General features: G+C 33.9%; 1 protein-coding gene across 1 annotated transcript; it reads left to right on the top strand.

The window, feature by feature from the left end:
- The first annotated feature begins 9,875 nt into the window (after positions 1 to 9,875).
- Positions 9,876 to 19,628, top strand: LOC146170423 (NACHT, LRR and PYD domains-containing protein 14-like). Its single transcript, XM_083391828.1, has 8 exons — positions 9,876 to 9,881; positions 10,428 to 10,583; positions 10,729 to 10,884; positions 11,068 to 11,259; positions 14,982 to 15,143; positions 15,860 to 16,015; positions 16,191 to 16,382; positions 19,201 to 19,628. The coding sequence occupies exons 1-8, from the start codon at positions 9,876 to 9,878 to the stop codon at positions 19,390 to 19,392; spliced, it is 1,212 nt and encodes a 403-aa protein (XP_083247954.1). The 3' UTR covers positions 19,393 to 19,628.
- The last annotated feature ends 5,808 nt before the right edge of the window (positions 19,629 to 25,436 follow it).

Below are 25,436 nucleotides of genomic sequence, written 5' to 3' on the forward strand. Positions count from 1 at the left end.
GTTTGAATGGTGCAACAATTACAACAGGTCCAAACAGAGATGTGTACACTGCTTCCAGGATTCGCATTTCAATTTGCGGTGGTAAAATATTTTGTGTTGTAAGAGCAATAGGTTTTTTTACTTAGAGAGGCCTCTTTATAAAAGGCAAGTCGCATGCGCCTAGTTTTACTAGGCAAGCCACTTCGAACAAAAAGTTGCACGCGCAGGACAATGAGGCACAGCAGGGATGCCAGCAGCCGCCTCATCGCGACGTGAGCTGAATAAAGCAAGTGAATGAAAGCATTCTGTATTGAAGTTTTTCTGCCGCTAGATAGTAGTAGATAGCTGTTATGAACTAAAACAATGACGTAACAATTGTTTTTTGTCCCCCAATTGGAGGTGCCTAGGGGTGCAGCCTCATAAACCTCTACATAGCACCTTAATACCACTATATGCCATGTCTGAAAATTTGAAAGTTCTCTGATATGCACTTTTTCTATAATGCTCTGGATATAAATTGGTCTGAAACATACCAAGCAAACCATAAAAACCAAAAAAGAATAGCGGCAAAAGTTTTCGGCCCATATAAAATAACGGCAAAAACAAGATATGTCCCGAAAATAAATTTTCGGCCCATATAATAATAGAAAAAAAACAAAGAGTTAAAAACAAGAGTTAAAACTTGAGATAAGAACAAAAACAAAACACTGAGTGCAACCAGTAGGATTAAGTTTCAACTTAATGTAACCCTAATTTTGTTTAATGTAAAGTTTTTTTTTTGTATGTTCGTCATGTATTAATATTTATTCATTGTGTAATGCATCTTGTTTTGCCTTTCTTGTTGTTGCAAAATTCTTGACACACATTGATTCACAGCCAGGGGCAGCTGACTAGATGACTTAACAGTCTTCTGTACCCCCTGGGAACTACGAATGCTTTTTTTGTTTCAATTGTTTTGCATGTGAATACCGTTGTTCCGAAATAACTTAAATCTATTTATTCAAATGAAGTTGCTTGAGTTCGTTTAATCAATGATTAAAATTCTGTGCTTCTGTTTAGGTGTGAGCTCTGATGAAGAGTATTTCTCTAGTGGCTCCGATAATAATCCCTCCATCAGTCAACATCCGGATGCAAGGAGCAAGAAAAAAGCCCCACCAAGCAATCGGCCAAGAACAAGTTCCAAGAAACTAGCAAAGGCTGCCAGAGCAAATAAGGAATACAGAGAGAAAAAAGGTAATTTATTAATAAATAGTTTCCCAACAAGTGCAATCATTTTTACTTTACCAAGGTGGATCAAATCAGTGTTTTATTTAATTTTTTGTACTGCTGTTTAGAATCAAGCTCTGATGAAGAGTATTTCTCTTGTGTCTCTGATGATAATCCCTCCACCAGTCAACATCCGGATGCAAGGAGCAAGAAAAAAGGGGGTTCCCCACTGAGCAATCGGCCAAGAACAAGCTCCAAGAAACTAGCAAAGGCTGCAAAGAAGGAATACAGAGAAAAAGACGGTGAGTTATAAATTCCCAGTCAAGTCTTTATTAGAGCAAGTCAACCCCAAGTCAAATTACTGATATAAAAATAAAACAATATACTAATAAAATGAGTAAACTTGATAAAGTAAGATTAATTATTTAATCAAAAAATATTTAAAAACAGAAAAATTAAGATAAAAAGCTGAATTTTATAATAAAACTCTTTTTAAAATTTTTTTGAAAACTTTTACAATTTAAGTTTCAACCAAAGTTATTTAATTCAATTTGAAAACAGTGACTTAGTGCGCTAAATCATTGACTTAAGTCGTTCCAACTCTGGACTGTACATAAGTAAATCAATGATTTTCTAAAACGGTCAAAGAAAATTTGTATGTTCTGGTTATATTTAGCAATGTACCACATAATGTTCCAATGCATATTTCACTTCCTCCTCATGAAAGGCCTTGATATCTCCGTGATAAAGTTGAACAAGTGGTTGAATTTAGTTAATAAAAACCAAACAAAAGGTCAAACCCCTTCTGTTTTCCAGACAAATTAAACAGCCTTACTAGAGATTAGTCTTTTCAGTACAAAAGTTGGAACTGCTTGTATTGAGATTAAAATAAACAAATTGCTTAAAATTGTTGTAGTAATAAGACATTACTAAAATATAACGTAGCACACCACATTATATTAGTTGTTGTTGATTCACAGATCCTCAACATCAAAATGGCGACTCCAGGCAAACCACAATGCAAGCAAAAGGTACTTGGTATTCCTGGTCAACTCACTTAAATGTATTGTTTGATATTGTCAACAGTGACAAAAAGATTTGTTTATGTTTGATGGTATTATCCATAAAAATAATATCAAAAAATGTAGTTGTGCAGTCTTTGTAAAAATCTTTATACACAAATTGTTTGTGTATCTGTCTATTTAATGAGATGATTTTTAATCTGGAACATGATGAATATTTTATCTTCAGGAAATTAAGTGTTACCATTACTATTTTTGTTCAAACTTTTAATAGGATTTATCTGGTTTTAAATTAAATTACGCAATTACAGACTATGCCCAGCAGGCTGGGGGGGATATTATCAAAACTGACACTACTAATATAACGGGTAAGTACTTTGGTAAAGTGTTAATATTTTATTTCATAAAAGCTATAATATACTTGTTACGACTTTACTAGTAATTCTAGAAAATTACCTAGGCCTCCTGTAAAGTCGCTGTGAGTTCTTATTTTCGGGCAATAAATAACCTACCAAAGAGAACTTATATTAAAGACCACAACAAGAAAACCCAATGTACAGATGTATTGGTTGCAAGAGTAGAATATTACCACACCGCAAACAATAATGACACTTAGACACACACAATTACTTACAAAGGCGACAAACAGAGCATAATGAAACTTAAAGTTTTACTCGCTAATTTCACAAGGCTACACCCAGACGTCTCTCTTAGCTGTAGGCGGTCAGCCGCTGGTAATATACGCTAAAACAAAACTCCTTTTCACGGGAACCGACGCGCTCCCGGAAACCCCAGGCCCGCCTTACAGGGCGGCCGTTTCGTGGAAAGATAACATTGGGCGGACCTTTTAGTGAGAATTTAAACCGCGCCGGAAAACAAGCGATAAATGATTGTGAGATTTGCAGAAATGTTTGGAGACAGGAAAAAACATGTCTAAAGTCCAATTAACGGCGAACACCACAGCGCACAAGAATATTACGTTAATATACAATTATACATGTCTCGAAATGCGAAAACCTAATTCCTAGCCCTACATTTAAGAACAAAGGCGCAAAATTAATAATGAATGTTAGAATTTACAGTCGGCGTAATTAGCAACCGGTGATAATTTTGTAGTGCTAATTAAGCACGTAACAATACTCCATAAATAAATGTAAAATGAAAAATCATTAAATTGTTTTAATAAACCACAAAGTACAAAAGGCGACCAAATATTATCTTGCTTTGATCGGCTTGCTCTGTAATGAAATGTGTAAAAATACTTTTTACACAAACTGTAAAGAACACAGTGTATGATTGTGGTGATACATATATAGCAAGGTCTATTCACAGTAACCACATTTTGTACAAATATTTATTTTTACCGTTGAATATGTATTATTTTAACATCTTGCTTTTATATTGTTTTAATGCTATATAAAAAGTGGCAACAATGTGATTGTAGCTTGGGTTTCTTACTGAAGTACGTAAATCTTTGTCACAACATCCATTATTATGCAATTAATGTGTTTTATTCACATATGTGTCTACCATTTGGATATTTCAGTGGAAGGCAGCAATATAGATCATTCTATTTTTGGAAATCAAAATGTCAACATAGAACAAAATATCTACAATACATCAAGTGAATCTGCTGAATTAGACCAACGAAAACCCACCAACTGTAAGTGTTGGCATTTGTTTAAACTTAAAAACAATAAATAAATTGTTTAAAAGATTGAAAACTAATGAGAAACTTTTTGAAATTAAGTCAAAGTCAAATCTTTTTGAATAAATGACCCAAGTTAAGTCACTGACATAAAAATAAAACGTTGAAGTAATGAAACTGTACAGAAAGCAAGTTGTTTTTGGTACAAAAATTAAAATACGTAACCCAATGTTATTAATAAATGTTTAAAGAAAATTTTTAACATTAACGGAAAAAATTTTAACAATTAGTCCAAATCAAGTCATTTGAAAACACTTCTTTAAGTGCATCAAGTCCAAGTATTAAGTCAAGTGATTGTCAAGTCATTACAACATTACAAACTGATTGAATGATAATGACCCACATGTGTCATTTTAATGTTGTTGTCACCATCAAAGTGTATGCAAAAAGCAAAAGCCAACAGCCCTCAAGCATTTTTGGCTTAAATTGTTCAAAATTATTGCACCTTTAAAGTGCTGTGTGAACTTAACAAATGTATAAGCTTTGCCATGTTTAGGCAATAATAAGGGAATAATGAGCGATACTAATCTAAGAGGCAATATATTTTTATCTATGAGGTCCCCCAATGTTTTATAACATCCTCAAATACATGAGGTATGGGGTGCAGAACTACAATCTGGGGGTACATCGTCTGCTTTTCCTATTGTTTTCTTATAGTTAAGTTGTTTTCTATCTTCCTGTACTGTAAATCTATTCTACCTAAGAATAACACTTTCTTTGTTTTCAGACACAAATGAAACAAAGCCAGATGGACCTTCTTTATTGACTAGAGTTTTGCAATTTATTCCAGACAAAAGTAAGTTAAAGTGTAGTTTACATTAAATTTTCTAATCAAATGTTATTATGCTGAAACATCATTTTAAATAGCATGTTTTTTTAGTATGGCAACTACAGCTGAAAAAGGAATTGCGAAAACATGCGCAATTATTATCAGGAATAAGAAATATGCCGATAAAACTTGATCGGGACCAGCCAATTCAGCTGGTGCCTGTTGCATTAACTAAAAATGAACCAAAATCTATCGAACAACTCAATAAAGAAGGACATTACAACAAACGAGAAGATTTCCAGAAAATTTTATCACTTGAAACAAAAAGCCTTGACATCAGTGAAGCGATAGAGCAAGCTTTTAAACAAGCAGAGTTAGATGCAAGACAACATGCCTCTGAAGAAGCCAGACAGGACTACATCAACCAAAACGGCAACAACATTGTGTTTATCGGGCAAGCTGGTATTGGCAAGACCACTCTTACCCGAATGATAGTGGAAATGGTTCTACAACAAAAGCTTTTTCCAAAATGCGAGTACATTTTTTTTGTGTTTTGTCGGGAAATCGACTTTACAACCAAAACTACACTTCTACAAATGTGTTTCAATGGAACAAACATTACATTTCGACACAAGCAAACTACAGAAAAAGCTGTAATGGAAACAATTGGGGACGGTGAAAATGTTGTATTTGTATGTGATGGTTTAGATGAAGCAAATACTGATGCTTTCTTCACAGATGAACGATTACCATCAGATGAAATAGCAACAGCTGATGTCCATCTAAAGAGGCTGTTTAAAGCTAAAGTTTGGAAAAAATCCATAAAATTTTTCACTTGTAGGCCTGGTCAATTTCACCATATGTCTAAAATGATTCAAACCACATCAGTCTTTAACCTTCGAGATATTTCAGCTGCTTCACAAAAGAAGATTTGTGAACAAATCTGTAAAACAGTAGAACAGGTCACATTAGTAATGGCTTATTTGGAAAAAAAGAGAGATATTTCTGTTTTGTGTCATGTTCCTGTTCTTTGCATAATCATTATGTATGTCATAAACATACACTTTGCAGAAGGTAAAGAGCTGGAAATAGAATCCCTCACATATATTTTTTTTAAAGTTCTGGAGTATTTCTGCCAAAGTGAACACATCAGGGAAAAACATGCCCACTTAAGCAAAATTGCTCTTTTGGCATGGAATGGATTTAAAAAAGGAGATTTTATGTTTACAGCCAAGGACTTTTGGGATGTAGGCATGGATCAAAGTGATGCAGATGCCTTTCTCATGCACTATGTTGATGCTAGGTATAAAGTTAGCTTAAAAATACTGGAAGGTTTCAAACGAACAAGCTTCACACATTTGTTACTGCAAGAAAACTTCTCCGCTCTTCACTTGGTGTTTTATTCCACTCTGGATGAATTTATTAACATTCTTCCTAGATTACCTGAAAGTCGATGGGAAGTTGTGTCAAGATTCATGTACGGATATTTTAACATTGCACTGAACTCAACAGTTAGCTCATTTCTCACCGCATGCAGTTGTGAACCCAACCATCAGATATGTGAGGCCAAAAGATCCAAATTAGTTGGATTTGCACTTCAGTTTATGCAGCAAATTAGTTCAACTGACACAAAAAAGCTTATAACCATCAGTGGCTGGTTGAACGAGCTCAGAGATCCAGAGCTCGATAAAAAGATTGCTGAGTACTTGCCGAGTCAAATCAAGTTTCAAGGAAGCGTCTTACCATCTGATGTCCCCAGTCTTGTCTATCTGCTCTCAATCAAAGCTGTATCCCTTGATATAAGCAGGAATAAAGGTAACTAGACGGGGGTGCGGTTGTTGTATATTTTGTCAGGGGGTATATTTTCGGGGCTTAGTGTTTATTTTTATTTTGTTTTAATTTTTTTTTTTAAATTGATTTTATTTTGTTTATTTTTCAATTTTTATTTTTTCATATTCCATTTTAATTTTTTATTTTTTATTTTATACTTTTTATTTTTTAATATTTTGTATTGTGTATTTTATATTATATATTTCATATTTTGTTTTTCATCTTCCTTAAACTTGTTTCTGCAAGCAAAAACAGATATGGGTCAAAAACTTCCCCACTTTGATGCGAAAGGGGTTCAAATGTGGCGTAGATTTTGGGGAATGATCGAAACATATATTTGATAAATAGAATTTACGTAGATAATGCGTATGGCTATTTTATTAAATTTTGACCAGCTTACGTGTTTGAAAAGCAAATATTATTATTCTCTTAAAGACTAAAAATGGTTTAACGCCTATGGTTTGCTATACTTTTGCAAACTTTTACTCGGTAATTTTTTACCATGGCTTGGGCCGAGCAATCACTGTTAAAACAGGCTTTAAATCTGTAGTTTTAAACAATATGAAAAACACTATTATGTTCTCAATACGCAAACTATTAAATCGAAAGTTTTGCTGGATGTTTAGGCCTGATGTTGGTAGTATGCTGGTTAGAGCAAGATGCACGACAGGTGCTAACAGAGAGGCGTAGACTGCCTTAAGATTTCGCATTTAAATTTGCGGCGGTAAATACACCCTATTGACACTTGATTATTAGGCGAAGCTTATCGCAAAGTAATTGGTCGCCCCCCCAAAAAATGCTGACGCCGCATTTAAAGCAAGCATTATAAATGTGTTGCCGATATTCTGCCTTGAACAACCCTACTCGAGGTGGGTGAAACTTTATTCACGGCCTTACCTCTTTTTGTATTACCGCGACAATACGATGAAATACGATTTGAAGAATATTTGAAAAAATCGTATTTGGAGAATATTTGCTATTTGCACCTGTGTAGTATGTTACTCCAATCCAACATATCAACACACAATTTTAAGTTGTGTAGGCCTGGTGTTGATATGTTGGATTAGAGATGCCACCAGATTTCGCATTTAAATTTGCGGCGGTAAAATATGTTGTTTCTAAAGAGCATTAAGCAATTTTACTAAAGAGAAGCCTCGTTTTAAAATGCAAGTCGCACAAGCCCAGTTTTGTATGTGCTACTTCGCACAATGAAAGTCTCACGCGCGGGACAATAAAGCGCAGCAGGCGGTGAGTCGCTTCGTCACTTCACAAGCTGGACGAAGCAAGCGAATATGAACGAATTCTGTATGAAAATTTTTCTGCTGGTAAATGGCAGTCGTTAGCTACAAAGAGCTAAAACGCAATATTTCAGGTTTTTGCCCCCCATGCAAAGGCCCCTGGGGGTGCAGCCTCATGAACTTCTACAAAGCACCTACATACCATTCTACGCCATGGCTGAAAATTTAAATTTGAAGGTTCTACGATGTCTACTTTTTCTTTAAAGCTTCGGACAAAAATCCATAGGAAACCATAGGAAACCAAAAAAGAATAGCGGCAAAAACAAGATATGTCCCGAAAATAAATTTTCGGCCCATATAATTATTCCACAATTTGTAGAATTTATCTCTGTTTAATTTGCATTTATTTACCTAACCCATACCATTATTGTTAGATTAGCCACCATTATTGTAAGCTAACAACAATCTTATTGGGTTTTTCACAGACACACGTTTACAACAGCACTTTAAAGTTATAAAGTGTTTTACTTACTGTTGTATTAATCAGCAAAAAGGTACAAAAGAATAACTGGATATTCTAGAATAGTAGGTTTTTAAATATAATTAATAAAAATATCAAATCCTGGTACAGTTTTATTTATTTTTTTAATTCAATTTTGCTGAGAGGTTATTCATAAGATATCCTTTTGTCACAAAACAGCAATAAATGGCAAAACCGTTTCCCAACATTTACATCTTGTGGGAATTGTGATGCATAATCACACAAAATATAAAGATAATTTACCACATTGGTAAATCAAGATTATATTTTGTGTAGTTATGTATTACAATTCCATGTATTTTGTGGCATGCACAAAATGAACTCTATACAAATGTTTACTTACTTTAAGTGTTTTCTAAAACATTGTTGTGTTGTAGTTGAACCTGGTCACAAACGTTGTATATTTATCAGTCGGTAATATTCAGATGTAAACATGACTGCAACTATTGTGTTGCTATTATTAAAAGTTATGCTGTGGTTGAATATGCTGGCCGCTTGCTCAATTGCATTTGATTAATACTTAGTAACAATAAGGCAAAGTTTATCACAATCAGCAAGTAATTGGTCGCAGAAAACCAACTTTTTAAATGAGATCAAGCATTATAAATGTTTTACAACAGCGATAGGCACTAAGCTACTCGAAAGTTTTATAATGATTTTCAACAATATTTAAACTAACTTAAACCATTATTATGATTGTGATAATAACACCATAAATTAAAACTACTAGAGTTTATAAAGATGAAATCTGCTTTACCAAGTTTCCTGCTACATTTTGTATTTTCTTGTAGAATATTTATTGTAAGTTATTCTTGCTGTTTTTTCCATATTAGTTATCATTTATATTTCACCAACCATTTTTTAATTTATTGTATTTAGACTTTTTTAAGTTTGGAATTATATTTTAAATTTTAGCACATCGGAATTAAACTATAGGATTGTAAATATCATTTACATTTAATTAGTTTTAATCTTGGTGTTATTTCCATTAGAACCTGAATTGGAAAGTGATTCCATAAACTTGGGGATAAAACACTTTCAAGGAAAAGGATTTTCTTTTTTCATGGAATCGCTTCGACTGGAAAGTACCAAGGTTGAATTGTATCCAGTGTCACTTTAAAACTATTCATGAATATTGCAGTAAATTTTGAACTATGTGTTTCTTAAATTTCTTTTGCACTGATAATTTCTGTTAATACTAAGATCTAAATTACAGATTTCAACACTTGATCTTTCCAATAATATTATTGGTGATGGAGGTGCTTCCATTGTTTCTAATATTTTTACAAATATTGACAGTCTTAAATTATCTGGCTGTGGAATAACTACAAAGGGTGCCAAGTCCATTTATAAGGGATTGTCAAACACCAAGGTTTAATATTTGTTTTTATTTATACTGCAATAAAGTACAATTCGTATCTGCCTTGCATACTTAAATATTATTGACAGCATTACAAATTGTTTTACTTCTTTTCACTACACATGAGAAATATTTTTTTATCTTTTTTTTGATATATCCCTGCTATCTCATTTGTAACATTTCAGCTTTCTACACTTGATCTTTCCAATAACAATATTGGTGATGAAGGTGCTTTAATTGTTGTTGATGTTTTGCCGAATATTGACAGTCTTAAATTATCTGGATGTGGTATAACTACAAAGGGTGCCAAGTCCATTGCTACAAAGTTATTACATAATAAGGTTCAATGTTAAAAAAATGTACATAAATGTCTATTGTTTTTATTGAACACTTTTTTATTACTTTCAACAATATTTTTCCATTTTTGTTAACTTAGAACAATGTTGAAATATTGCAGACATAACCTTTATTTACAGAATTCAACACTTGATCTTTCCAATAATATTATTGGTGATGATGGTGCTTTAATTGTTGTTGATGTTTTGACAAATATTGACAGTCTTAAATTATCTGGATGTGGAATAACTACAAAGGGTGCCAAGTCCATTGCTACAAAGTTATTACATAATAAGGTTCAATGTTAAAAAAATGTACATAAATGTCTATTGTTTTTATTGAACGCTTTTTTATTACTTTTAACAATATTTTTCCATTTTTGTTACCTAAACTTATTTGACAATGTTGAAATATTGCCGACATTGCCTTTATTTACAGATTTCAACACTTGATCTTTCCAATAATGATATTGGTGATAAAGGTGCTTTAATGGTTGCTGATGTTATGCCGAATATTGAAAGTCTTAAATTATCTGGCTGTGGAATAACTTCAAATGGTGCCATGTCCATTGCTACAAAGTTATTACATACTAAGGTTCAATGTTAAAAAAGATATGAATAAATGTCTATTGTTTTTATTGAACACTTTTTTATTACTTTTAACATTATTTTTCCATTTTTGTTACCTAAAATTATTGAACAATATTTTAAGATATTGCAGACTATACCTTTATTTACAGATTTCAACACTTGATCTTTCAAATAATAAAATTGGTGATGGAGGTGCTCTAATTGTTTCTGATGTTTTGACAAATATTGACAGTCTTATGTTATCTGGCTGTGGAATAACTACAAAGGGTGCCAAGTCCATTGCTAAGGGATTATCAAACACAAGGGTTTGACATTTGTTCTTTTATTGATATTGCAATAATAGCACAATAAGTATCCGCCTTGCATACTAAAATATTATTGGCAGCATTTAAAATTGTTTTACTTCTCTTTACTACATTTGAGAATATTTTTTCTATAGTTCTTATATATCTTTAATGAATTCTTGCATCCCATTTGTAACATTTCAGCTTTCTACACTTGATCTTACTGGAAACATTATCGGCACATCAGGAATAAACGCTTTGTCCAAGTGCAACATTGATCAGCTTGTCTTGACTTCATATGTGATCCATGAAGGCAAAATATCCAAGCATGGTGATGTCGTGATTGGAAATCATGAAACTGATCTGATGGAAAAACTGGTTGTGAACAAATCTAAGGTAACAATAAGCGCAATAAATATCTACCTGCATTTACGTGGTTAAACAGAATAAAACTATTCCACAGGAACACACAATAAGATCTACAAAGCCTCTATATCTAGCAGGGTAATCAATATTTATTACCATAGCATTAGTTAGACAAATACCGATTTATATATTTATTTACTAAGATAGATAGATAGATTTAAATTTACTTCGGAACAATGGTTTATAAATACAAAAAATTAAATAAAAAAGGAAGCGTCCGTACCTAAAAAGTAGGATACAGAATAGTTTCTAAAAATTAAACAAATTTTTTTTGTTGTTGTTTAGCATCATGCCACGTTGATGAGCAAATTAAACTTAAATAAATAAAGGTAAATTAAACTGAAATGTAATTTTTTTAGACTTTCTTTCATTTTTTTTTAACTTTAACTATATTGAATAAAATCGTTAGCGGTACAAGTATCGGCTGACAAAAGCGTTAAAAATCGAATATCGGTATCGGCAAAATAACAAATTAAATCTGTTGATCTCTAGTATAATAACCAACGACATAAAAAGTCATACGCAGTCATATCTACGACAGAACCTGTTGTGGAATAAGTCCTAAGTTCATCGGAATAAAGCCTCGATGGCCGAAATAATGCCTTAACCGTAGGGAGAGGGTGGTGGAAGCTCGGCCGTTTTGGTGTCGACGTTTAGGCGCCCTAGTTTGAAGCGTTAAAAATCGGATATCGGCCAGAAAGAGTTATGTCGCTTAATCTCTAGTATTAAGACCACCGACATAATAAAGTCATACGCAGTAATATCCACCACAGAATATGATCTAAATCGTCTAAATAAAACCTAAACCTGTTAAAATAAGTCATAAGTTCTTAGGAATAAAGCCTAAATGGCCAAAATAATACATGAAACTGTAGGGAGAGGGTATGAGGCGATCGGCCGTTCTATTGTCGACGTATAGGCGGTCTAGTTTGAACGACTGTTTTAGCACCGAATTGTTTGCCCCTGTTTGGGGTAAGTGATGGGTAATGGGTGGATTTAGAATTTCGGTAGAGTTTAAATTTTTAGAGGAGATGGTGATGTACTTTGAGGTGGGGTTTGGTGTAAAAGGTTGTATATTACGTCGTTATGTGTCCGTGTAAATTTGCTAGCCTCGTGAAATAATAGCCGATCAACATAAAATATGAATGTGGCAATTAATATGTAACCATAAATAATCCTATGGATAGCGTAACATTGTCGATAGATGGATAAAGAGTGCGGGAATATTGTTTGAAATGCAAAATATTTTTACTTCATAAACGTTGCATTACGTGGCGCTACACTTTACGTAGATAGCATTGCCATAAAATGTGATGTGTTTTTCATTTCGTGTAATCGTGGAGCGTGGAGCTTACATTTTCAAACATCAAAAGGCGCTGGTCGTTCCTTGACTGTTTGCCGCTGGTTGTGTCCGAATTTATCGCAATTATCTAGGTCAGTGGTTCTCAAAGCGAGCCACTTGGCTCACTTTGGGGGAATTTTAAATTTTGGGGAGGAAATTTGTTCCAGGGAGGAATTGGGGAGGAAAAGTGGATGAATAATTATTTGATGATTATTACACATAACTAACTGCTCGAAGTTTAAATGGGAACGTCTACTTGCTATACGACTTAAAGTAGCCTTTAAGTTAAGACAATATGCTGCTTTAACTGTGTTAAACCTACGTCATAATAGACTCAGTTTGGTTTACAATATCTATTGTTTCGTCACAGTAAGTAAAGTTCACTAGCACCAGGTGTCTGTTTTATACTGTTTGTTTGTTTCAGCATGGTTGTATAAGCATGGTAAAAGTAATACGTAAAAGTAAAGTAAAGAAATGGTGAAACATAAGATTGCCCAGATCCAGTATATATTTTAAATTCTGCAAAATGCCAAAGCAAGTGCTCGAGAGCGACTTTTACCAAATCATTCATTTAAAAAACATTTGGTTGGATCCACAAGTTTGTGTGCTAAGGATTAACCGTTGCAGAGCAAACACTTCTTCCAATTCCGACTACATGTTTAGTTGAATGTGGTTTTAGCGCCATTACAGATATTTTAACCAAAAAGAGGAACACTTTATATTTTTAAACGCGGTGATCTCCGGGAAAAACTGACATGTTTTTCTCCTCAATTTTCATTGTTTTTTTTGTTTAAAACATGAAGCTCATGGTTTACATTACCAATGAATAACGCTTTGTAAATATCTTATGTAAATTTCGTTTTGTAAAACTGTTCTTTGCGTTTTTATAATTGTTTTTTAATTGATTCCTACTTTTGTAATGTTTACTGTTATCTCTGAAATGAATCAGAAAAACGCACCATGCACATCATATCCATATACTGTGAAATTTTGGCAATATTCCTTTTGGGATTTTTTGAGGAGGAATTAACATTGTTTAAGTCTTTAAGGGAGGATTACGAAAAAAACTTTGAGAACCACTGATCTAGGTGATCATCAAAATCAAATTATTTTTTTGGTTTTGTAAATCTTAAATTGAAAAACAAGCAAAAGAGGTTGGCGTAACAGCGTAAAACTTTTTAAACAAAATGATTGCAGTCATTTTTATGACCCAGCAGTTTGCAAGTTGAAATTTAAATATAATTAAAACGTAATGTTTAATGTTGTGTCTGAAATAAAATATATACTCGCTATAGCGCGCCACACTTGGCTAAGCACCTCACACACATACTTGCCCCTGAAATCGCCGTTTTTGTTTGTCTGGCATCAAGTAATTCTTTCGTTTACTACTTAGAATAAAGAAGCTAAATATTCACGTCCTGGTTGCAATATGTCATATATATTTGCAGAGGTACAAGTGTATATTGCAACACATTAATATTAATTTTAGTCAAGGGCTTTCAACTTTAAGCAATTTGTTGTGTTGAAATCAAAAATACCAATATCTGATGTTGTGGCAATACTGTCTCTTTGCTTGCAACATTTTGATGAAGTAAATCTAAGTTCATCCAGAATAACAAATGATGATTTACAAGAACTTGCTTACGCCATTGCTCTACTTCATAAACCAGTGAGTCAATAATGTTACTATAGTTTATTGACAGCTCTAATCTTCTATTTAAATTTCAAATTTCAAGACTACAAGTTAACAGTTAAACAACTTTATTTTGTTTGTTCTTTCTTAAACATGCTCTATTTTTTTCTATTTAGACTAGTTAGTCGCCATATTGTTTTCTATTTCATTTATTTGAAGGGTCTTGTGTCACTTCCCTGCCGTTCGTCGAGTTCACTTGTAAAGTACACATTAGATCTGTGCAGATTTAAATTTATTAGAATACTTTTCACTGGTCTTATTAGAATGGAAGTTTTTGCTACAATTCTAAGCATCCTCTTAAAATATCCTGTGAACCCCAGGTTTCCCCTAAGGTTAAGGGTTAAGGGTTAAGTCTTGTGGTAAAATACACCGGGAAGTGTTCCCACTGCGTTTGGTCGCTACAGTAATTTGAATACTCGTGTCTTGGATCCTGGTAAGCCGCTGGCATATTCAAGTTGAAGTAGAAGAGAAACTTTAAACAAAACCGGGTTAAGTTGAAAAAAATAAAATACTGCAACAATTGCCTCTCTATCCAACAATGGGCGCAACATTTTGTAACAATCACTTGCTTTATTTGTTAAAGGGATACCCGCCACCAGTGGGCGCTGGTGATTATTTAGAATGTTTATTAAATCCAAAGTTTCATCTCACCCACAGATCAAATCACTCGATCTTAGCCGTAACAAAGTTGATGATGAGAGTGCTCGTGAAATATCTGCTGCTATCCACAATATTGAGAAGCTCATACTTTGGGATTGTATGCTTTTAAATGCTGCGATGCAAACGTTGGCCAAGTCAATCAAGGAACTAAAACAACCGGTTTGTGACATTTCCTTGTAACCATATATTTTATATTTACATTAAAACACTGGCGTCTATTCCTATCGAACAAGTGGTCACGCCCCCTGCTTTTAAAAACAAGGGGCAACTATATTTTGTCCTGGCTGTTATTACGTCATTACTATTAAACTGCAACTAGTCAGCGCTCATAGAAATCACATGTGAATTTAACAAATGGATAATATACGCCACAGTTTAATTACAAGAACCCTCTAGGTCAGGGGTGGGCAATTATTTTTAGTCGCGGGCCGCATGAGAAACTTACAATGTTGTGGCGGGCCGGGTAAAAAAAAGGATCTGAAATACACAAAATACGACGTCCTACTCTGACGGTATAAATCAAATAAGCTAACGAATTTTTTATTACGCTGAATTTGTGCCAAAATGTGCAATTTGAGCTGAATGTAAAAAAGCCGACTAGACCTCGCGCAAAGCGCCAAAAAATTGCGACTATATTTGTATGAAAATGCAAACTTCAATTTAAATTTAATAATTTTGCAATTTAAATTTAATAATTTGGTACAAAAAACTCGTGTTTTTAAAGCTTTAAGTTATCAATATGTTACTTGCGGCACAACGGTCATATTGCTAAGGCGATATTAATTTTGGAGAAACACACAACATTTTTCCATTTTTGTTACCTAAAATTATTGAACAATATTTTAAGATATTGCAGACAATACCTTTATTTACAGATTTCAACACTTGATCTTTCTAGTAATGTTATTGGTGATGAAGGTGCTTTAATTGTTTCTGATGTTTTGACAAATATTGACAGTCTTATATTATCTGGCTGTGGAATAACTACAAAGGGTGCCAAGTCCATTGCTAAGGGATTATCAAACACAAGGGTTTGACATTTGTTCTTTTATTTATATTGCACTAATAGCACAATAAGTATCCGCCTTGCATACTAAAAGCAGCATTTAAAATTGTTTTACTTCTCTTTACTACATTTGAGAATATTTTTTCTATAGTTCTCATCTATCTTTAATGAATTCTTGCATCCCATTTGTAACATTTCAGCTTTCTACACTTGATCTTACTGGAAACATTATCGGCAAGTCAGGAATAGACGCTTTATCCAAGTGCAACATTGATCAGCTTGTCTTGACTTCATATGTGATCCATGAAGGCAAAATATCCCAGCATGGTGATGTCGTGATTGGAAATCATGAAACTGATCTGATGGAAAAACTGGTTGTGAACAAATCTAAGGTAACAATAAGCGCAATAAATATCTACCTGCATTTACGTGGTTAAACAGAATAAAACAATTCCACAGGAACACACAATAAGATCTACAAAGCCTCTATATCTAGCAGGGTAATCAGTATTTATTACCATAGCATTAGTTAGACAAATACCGATTTATATATTTATTTACTAAGATAGATAGATAGATTTAAATTTACTTCGGAACAATGGTTTATACCTACAAAAAATTAAATAAAAAAGGAAGCGTCCGTACCTAAAAAGTAGGATATAGAATAGTTTCTAATAATTAAACAAATTTCTTTTTTTTGTTTAGCATCATGCCACGTTAATGAGCAAATTAAACTTAAATAGATATAGGTAAATAAACTGAAATGTAATTTTTTTAGACTTTCTTTCATTTTTTTTAACTTTAACTATATTCAATATAATCGTTAGCGGTACAAGTATCGGCTGACAAAAGCGTTAAAAATCGAATATCGGTATCGGCAAAATAACAAATTAAATCTGTTGATCTCTAGTATTATAACCAACGACATAAAAAGTCGCAGCAGTCATATCTACGACAGAACCTGTTGTGGAATAAGTCCTAAGTTCATCGGAATAAAGTCTCGATGTCCAAATCACGCCTGAAACCGTAGGGAGAGGGTGGTGGAACCTCGGCCGTTTTGGTGTCAACGTTTAGGCGCCCTAGTTTGAAGCGTTAAAAATCGGATATCGGCCAGAAAGATCTCTAGTATTAAGACCAACGACATAATAAAGTCATACGCAGTAATATCCACCACAGAATAAGATCTAAATCGTCTAAATAAAACCTAAACCTGTTAAAATAAGTCATAAGTTCATCGGAATAAAGCCTAAATGGCCAAAACAATACATGAAACTGTAGGGAGAGGGTATGAGGCGATCGGCCGTTCTATTGTCGACGTATAGGCGGTCTAGTTTGAACGACTGTTTTAGCACCGAATTTTTTGCCCCTGTTTGGGGTAAGTGATGGGTAATGGGTGGATTTAGAAAGGAGATGGTGATGTACTTTAAGGTGGGGTGTAAAAGGTTCTATATTACGTCGTTATAAGTCCGTGTAAATTTGCTAGCCTCGTGGAATAATAGCCGATCAACATAAAATATGAATGTGGCAATTAATATGTAACCATAAATAATCCTATAGATAGCGTAACATTGTCGATAGATGGATAAAGAGTGCGGGAATATTGTTTGAAATGCAAAATATTTTTACTTAATAAACGTTGCATTACGTGGCGCTACACGTTACATAGATAGCATTGCCTTAAAATGTGATGTGTTTTTCATTTCGCGTTAATCGTGGAGCGTGTAGCCTACATTTTGAAACATCAAAGGCGCTGGTCGTTCCTTGACTGTTTGCCGCTGGTTGTGTCCGAATTTATCGCAATTATCTAGGTCAGTGGTTCTCAAAGCGAGCCACTTGGCTCACTTTGGGGGAATTTTAAATTTTGGGGAGGAAATTTGTTCCAGGGAGGAATTGGGGAGGAAAAGTGGATGAATAATTATTTGATAATTATAACACATACCTAACTGCTCGAAGTTTAAATGGGAACGTCTACTTGCTATACGACTTAAAGTAGCCTTTAAGTTAAGACAATATGCTGCTTTAACTGTGTTAAACCTACGTCATAATAGACTCAGTTTGGTTTACAATATCTATTGTTTCGTCACAGTAAGTAAAGTTCACTAGCACCAGGTGTCTGTTTTGTACTGTTTGTTTGTTTCAGCATGGTTGTAAAAGCATGGTAAAAGTAATACGTAAAAGTAAAGTAAAGAAATGGTGAAACATAAGATTGCCCAGATCCAGTATATATTTTAAAATCTGCAAAATGCCAAAGCAAGTGCTCGAGAGCGACTTTTACCAAATCATTCATTTAAAAAACATTTGGTTGGATCCACAAGTTTGTGTGCTAAGTATGCCAAATTAACCGTTGCAGAGCAAACACTTCTTCCAATTCCGACTACATGTTTAGTTGAATGTGGTTTTAGCGCCATTACAGATATTTTAACCAAAAAGAGGAACACTTGACATTTGTAAACGTGGAAATCTTCAGGCAAAACTGTCATGCTTTTCTCCTCAATTTTCATTGTTTTTTTTGTTTAAAACATGAAGCTCATGGTTTACATTAACAATGAATAACGCTTTGTAAATATCTTATGTAAATTTCGTTCTGTAAAACTGTTCTTTGCGTTTTTTTTTGTTTTTTAATTGATTCCTACTTTTGTAATGTTCACTGTTGTCTCTGAAATGAATCAGAAAAATGCACCTTGCACATCATATCCATATACTGTGAAATTTTGGCAATATTCCTTTTGGGATTTTTTGAGGAGGAATTAACATTGTTTAAGTCTTTAAGGGAGGATTACGAAAATAACTTTGAGAACCACTGATCTAGGTGATCATCAAAATCAAATTATTTTTTTGGTTTTGTAAATCTTAAATTGAAAAACAAGCAAAAGAGGTTGGCGTAACAGCGTAAAACTTTTTAAACAAAATGATTGCAGTCATTTTTATGACCCAGCAGTTTGCAAGTTGAAATTTAAATAAACTTAAAACGTAATGTTTAATGTTGTGTCTGAAATAAAATATATACTCGCTATAGCGCGCCACACTTGGCTAAGCACCTCACACACATACTTGCCCCTGAAATCGCCTTTTTTGTTTGTCTGGCATCAAGTAATTCTTTCGTTTACTACTTAGAATAAAGAAGCTAAATATTCACGCCCAGGTTGCACTATGTCATATATATTTGTAGAGGTACAAGTGTATATTGCAACACATTAATATTAATTTTAGTCAAGGGCTTTCAACTTTAAGCAATTTGTTGTGTTGAAATCAAAAATACCAATATCTGATGTTGTGGCAATCCTGTCTCTTTGCTTGCAACATTTTGATGAAGTAAATCTAAGTTCATCGAGAATAACAAATGATGATTTACAAGAACTTGCTTACGCCATTGCTCTACTTCATAAACCAGTGAGTCAATGATGTTACTATAGTTTATTGACAGCTCTAATCTTCTATTTAAATTTCAAATTTCAAGACTACAAGTTAACAGTTAAACAACTTTATTTTGTTTGTTCTTTCTTAAACATGCTCTATTTTTTTCTATTTAGACTAGTTAGTCGCCATATTGTTTTCTATTTCATTTATTGAAGGGTCTTGAGTCACTTCCCTGCCGTTCGTCGAGTTCACTTGTAAAGTACACATTAGATCTGTGCAGATTTAAATTTATTAGAATACTTTTCATTGGTCTTATTAAAATGGAAGTTTTTGCTACAATTCTAAGCATCCTCTTAAAATATTCTGTGAACCCCAGGTTCTCCCGTAAGGTCAAGGGTCAAGGGTTAAGTTGTGTGGTAAAATAAATCGGGAAGTGTTCCCACTGCGTTTGGTCGCTACAGTAATTTGAATACTCGTGTCTTGGATCCTGGTAAGCCGCTGGCATATTCAAGTTGAAGTAGAAGAGAAACTTTAAACAAAACCGGGTTAAGTTGAAAAAAATAAAATACTGCAACAATTGCCTCTCTATCCAACAATGGGCGCAACATTTTGTAACAATCACTTGCTTTATTTGTTAAAGGGATACCCGCCACCAGTGGGCGCTGGTGATTATTTAGAATGTTTATTAAATCCAAAGTTTCATCTCACCCACAGATCAAATCACTCGATCTTAGCCGTAACAAAGTTGATGATGAGAGTGCTCGTGAAATATCTGCTGCTATCCACAATATTGAGAAGCTGGGACTTAGAGGTTGTGAGCTTTCAAATGTTGCGATGCAAACGTTGGCCAAGTCAATCAAGGAACTAAAACAACCGGTTTGTGACATTTCCTTATACCATATATTTTATATTTACATTAAAACACTGGCGTCTATTCCTATCGAACAAGGGGTCACGCCCCCTGCGTTTAAAAACAAGGGGCAACTATATTTTGTCCTGGCTGTTATTACGTCATTACTATTAAACTGCAACTAGTCAGCGCTCATAGAAATCACATGTGAATTTAACAAATGGATAATATACGCCACAGTTTAATTACAAGAACCCTCTAGATCAGGGGTGGGCAATTATTTTTAGTCGCGGGCCGCATGAGAAACTTACAATGTTGTGGCGGGCCGGGTAAAAAAAAGGATCTGAAATACACAAAATACGACGTCCTACTCTGACGGTATAAATCAAATAAGCTAACGAATTTGTTATTACGCTGAATTTGTGCCAAAATGTGCAATTTGAGCTGAATGTAAAAAAGCCGACTAGACCTCGTGCAAAGCGCCAAAAAATTGCGACTATATTTGTATGAAAATGCAAACTTCAATTTAAATTTAATAATTTTGCAATTTAAATTTAATAATTTGGTACAAAAAACTCGTGTTTTTAAAGCTTTAAGTTATCAATATGTTACTTGCGGCACAACGGTCATATTGCTAAGGCGATATTAATTTTGGAGAAACACACAACATTTTTCCATTTTTGTTACCTAAAATTATTGAACAATATTTTAAGATATTGCAGACAATACCTTTATTTACAGATTTCAACACTTGATCTTTCTAATAATGTTATTGGTGATGGAGGTGCTCTAATTGTTTCTGATGTTTTGACAAATATTGACAATCTTAAATTATCTGGCTGTGGAATAACTACAAAGGGTGCCAAGTCCATTGCTAAGGGATTATCAAACACAAGGGTTTGACATTTGTTCTTTTATTTATATTGCAATAATAGCACAATAAGTATCCGCCTTGCATACTAAAATATTATTGGCACCATTTAAAATTGTTTTCCTTCTCTTTACTACATTTGAGAATATTTTTTCTATAGTTCTTATCTATCTTTAATGAATTCTTGCATCCCATTTGTAACATTTCAGCTTTCTACACTTGATCTTACTGGAAACATTGTCGGCAAATCAGGAATAGACGCTTTGTCCAAGTGCAACATTGATCAGCTTGTCTTGACTTCATATGTGATCCATAAAGGCAAAATATCCAAGCATGGTGATGTCGTGATTGGAAATCATGAAACTGATCTGATGGAAAAACTGGTTGTGAACAAATCTAAGGTAACAATAAGCGCAATAAATATCTACCTGCATTTACGTGGTTAAACAGAATAAAACTATTCCACAGGAACACACAATAAGATCTACAAAGCCTCTATATCTAGCAGGGTAATCAATATTTATTACCATAGCATTAGTTAGACAAATACCGATATATATATTTATTTACTAAGATAGATAGATAGATAGATTTAAATTTACTTCGGAACAATGGTTTATACCTACAAAAAATTAAATAAAAAAGGAAGCGTCCGTACCTAAAAAGTAGGATATAGAATAGTTTCTAATAATTAAACAAATTTCTTTTTTTTTGTTTAGCATCATGCCACGTTAATGAGCAAATTAAACTTAAATAGATATAGGTAAATAAACTGAAATGTAATTTTTTTAGACTTTCTTTCTTTTTTTTTAACTTTAACTATATTGAATAAAATCGTTAGCGGTACAAGTATCGGCTGACAAAACGTTAAAAATCGAATATCGGTATCGGCAAAATAACAAATTAAATCTGTTGATCTCTAGTATTATAACCAACGACATAAAAAGTCGCAGCAGTCATATCTACGACAGAACCTGTTGTGGAATAAGTCCTAAGTTCATCGGAATAAAGCCTCGATGTCCAAATCACGCCTGAAACCGTAGGGAGAGGGTGGTGGAAGCTCGGCCGTTTTGGTGTCAACGTTTAGGCGCCCTAGTTTGAAGCGTTAAAAATAGGATATCGGCCAGAAAGAGTTATGTCGCTTAATCTCTAGTATTAAGACCAACGACATAATAAAGTCATACGCAGTAATATCCACCACAGAATAAGATCTAAATCGTCTAAATAAAACCTAAACCTGTTAAAATAAGTCATAAGTTCATCGGAATAAAGCCTAAATGGCCAAAATAATACATGAAACTGTAGGGAGAGGGTATGAGGCGATCGGCCGTTCTATTGTCGACGTATAGGCGGTCTAGTTTGAACGACTGTTTTAGCACCGAATTTTTGCCCCTGTTTGGGGTAAGTGATGGGTAATGGGTGGATTTAGAAAGGAGATGGTGATGTACTTTAAGGTGGGGTGTAAAAGGTTCTATATTACGTCGTTATAAGTCCGTGTAAATTTGCTAGCCTCGTGGAATAATAGCCGATCAACATAAAATATGAATGTGGCAATTAATATGTAACCATAAATAATCTTATAGATAGCGTAACATTGTCGATAGATGGATAAAGAGTGCGGGAATATTGTTTGAAATGCAAAATATTTTTACTTAATAAACGTTGCATTACGTGGCGCTACACGTTACATAGATAGCATTGCCATAAAATGTGATGTGTTTTTCATTTCGCGTTAATCGTGGAGCGTGTAGCCTACATTTTGAAACATCAAAGGCGCTGGTCGTTCCTTGACTGTTTGCCGCTGGTTGTGTCCGAATTTATCGCAATTATCTAGGTCAGTGGTTCTCAAAGCGAGCCACTTGGCTCACTTTGGGGGAATTTTAAATTTTGGGGAGGAAATTTGTTCCAGGGAGGAATTGGGGAGGAAAAGTGGATGAATTATTATTTGATAATTATAACACATACCTAACTGCTCGAAGTTTAAATGGGAACGTCTACTTGCTATACGACTTACAGTAGCCTTTAATTTAAGACAATATGCTGCTTTAACTGTGTTAAACCTACGTCATAATAGCTTCAGTTTGGTTTACAATATCTATTGTTTCGTCACAGTAAGTAAAGTTCACTAGCACCAGGTGTCTGTTTTATACTGTTTGTTTGTTTTAGCATGGTTGTAAAAGCATGGTAAAAGTAATACGTAAAAGTAAAGTAAAGAAATGGTGAAACATAAGATTGCCCAGTTCCAGTATATATTTCAAATTCTGCAAAATGCCAAAGCAAGTGCTCGAGAGCGACTTTTACCAAATCATTCATTTAAAAAAACATTTGGTTGGATCCACAAGTTTGTGTGCTAAGGATTAACCGTTGCAGAGCAAACACTTCTTCCAATTCCGACTACATGTTTAGTTGAATGTGGTTTTAGCGCCATTACAGATATTTTAACCAAAAAGAGGAACACTTGACATTTGTAAACGTGGAAATCTTCAGGCAAAACTGTCATACTTTTCTCCTCAATTTTCATTGTTTTTTTTGTTTAAAACATGAAGCTCATGGTTTACATTAACAATGAATAACGCTTTGTAAATATCTTATGTAAATTTCGTTCTGTAAAACTGTTCTTTGCGTTTTTGTAATTGTTTTTTAATTGATTCCTACTTTTGTAATGTTTACTGTTATCTCTGAAATGAATCAGAAAAATGCACCTTGCACATCATATCCATATACTGTGGAATTTTGGCAATATTCCTTTTGGGATTTTTTGATGAGGAATTAACATTGTTTAAGTCTTTAAGGGAGGATTACGAAAATAACTTTGAGAACCACTGATCTCGGTGATCATCAAAATCAAATTATTTTTTTGGTTTTGTAAATCTTAAATTGAAAAACAAGCAAAAGAGGTTGGCGTAACAGCGTAAAACTTTTTAAACAAAATGATTGCAGTCATTTTTATGACCCAGCAGTTTGCAAGTTGAAATTTAAATATAATTAAAACGTAATGTTTAATGTTGTGTCTGAAATAAAATATATACTCGCTATAGCGCGCCACACTTGGCTAAGCACCTCACACACATACTTGCCCCTGAAATCGCCTTTTTTGTTTGTCTGGCATACAGTAATTCTTTCGTTTACTACTTAGAATAAAGAAGCTAAATATTCACGTCCAGGTTGCACTATGTCATACATATTTGTAGAGGTACAAGTGTATATTGCAACACATTAATATTAATTTTAGTCAAGGGCTTTCAACTTTAAGCAATTTGTTGTGTTGAAATCAAAACTACCAAGATCTGATGTTGTGGCAATACTGTCTCTTTGCTTGCAACATTTTGATGAAGTAAATCTAAGTTCATCCAGAATAACAAATGTTGATTTACAAGCACTTGCTTACGCCATTGCTCTACTTCATAAACCAGTGAGTCAATAATGTTACTATAGTTTATTGACAGCTCTAATCTTCTATTCAAATTTTAAGACAACAAGTTAGCAGTTAAACAACTTTATTTTGTTTGTTCTTTCTTAAACATGCTCTATTTTTTTTCTATTTTTACTAGTTAGTCGTCATATTGTTTTCTATTTTATTTATTCAAGGGTCTTGAGTCACTTCCCTGCCGTTTGTCGAGCTCACTTGTAAAGTAAACATTAGATCTGTGCAGATTTCAATTTATTAGAATACTTTTAACTGGTCTTATTAGAATGGAAGTTTTTGCTACAATTCTAAGCATCCTCTTGAAATATCCTGTGAACCCCAGATTCTCCCGTAAGGTTAAGGGTCAAGGGTTAAGTTGTGTGGTAAAATACATCGGGAAGTGTTCCTACTGCGTTTGGTCGCTACCGTAATTTGAATACTCGTCTTTAGGATCCTGGTAAGCCGCTGGCATATTCAAATTGAAGTAGAAGAGAAACTTTAAACAAAACCGGGTTAAGTTGAAAAAAATAAAATACTGCAACAATTGCCTCTCTATCCAACAATGGGCGCAACATTTTGTAACAATCACTTGCTTTATTTGTTAAAGGGGATATCCGCCACCAGTGGGCGCTGGTGATTATTTAAAATGTTTGTTAAATCCAAAATTTCATCTCACCCACAGATCAAATCACTCGATCTTGGCGGCAACAAAGTTGATGATGAGAGTGCTCGTGCAATATCTGCTGCCATCCACAATATTGAGAAGCTGGAACTTGAGGATTGTAAGCTTTCAAAAGCTGCGATGCAAACGTTGGCCAAGTCAATCAAGGAACTAAAACAACCGGTTTGTGACATTTCCTTGTAACCATATAATTTATATTTACATTAAAACACTGGCGTCTATTCCTCGGGAATGAGGGGTCACACGCCCTGCGTTTAAAAACGAGGGCCAACTATGTTTG

This window comes from Ascidiella aspersa, chromosome 1 (genome assembly GCF_963924565.1).
Source record: "Ascidiella aspersa chromosome 1, kaAscAspe10.2, whole genome shotgun sequence".
Lineage (NCBI taxonomy): Eukaryota > Metazoa > Chordata > Ascidiacea > Phlebobranchia > Ascidiidae > Ascidiella > Ascidiella aspersa.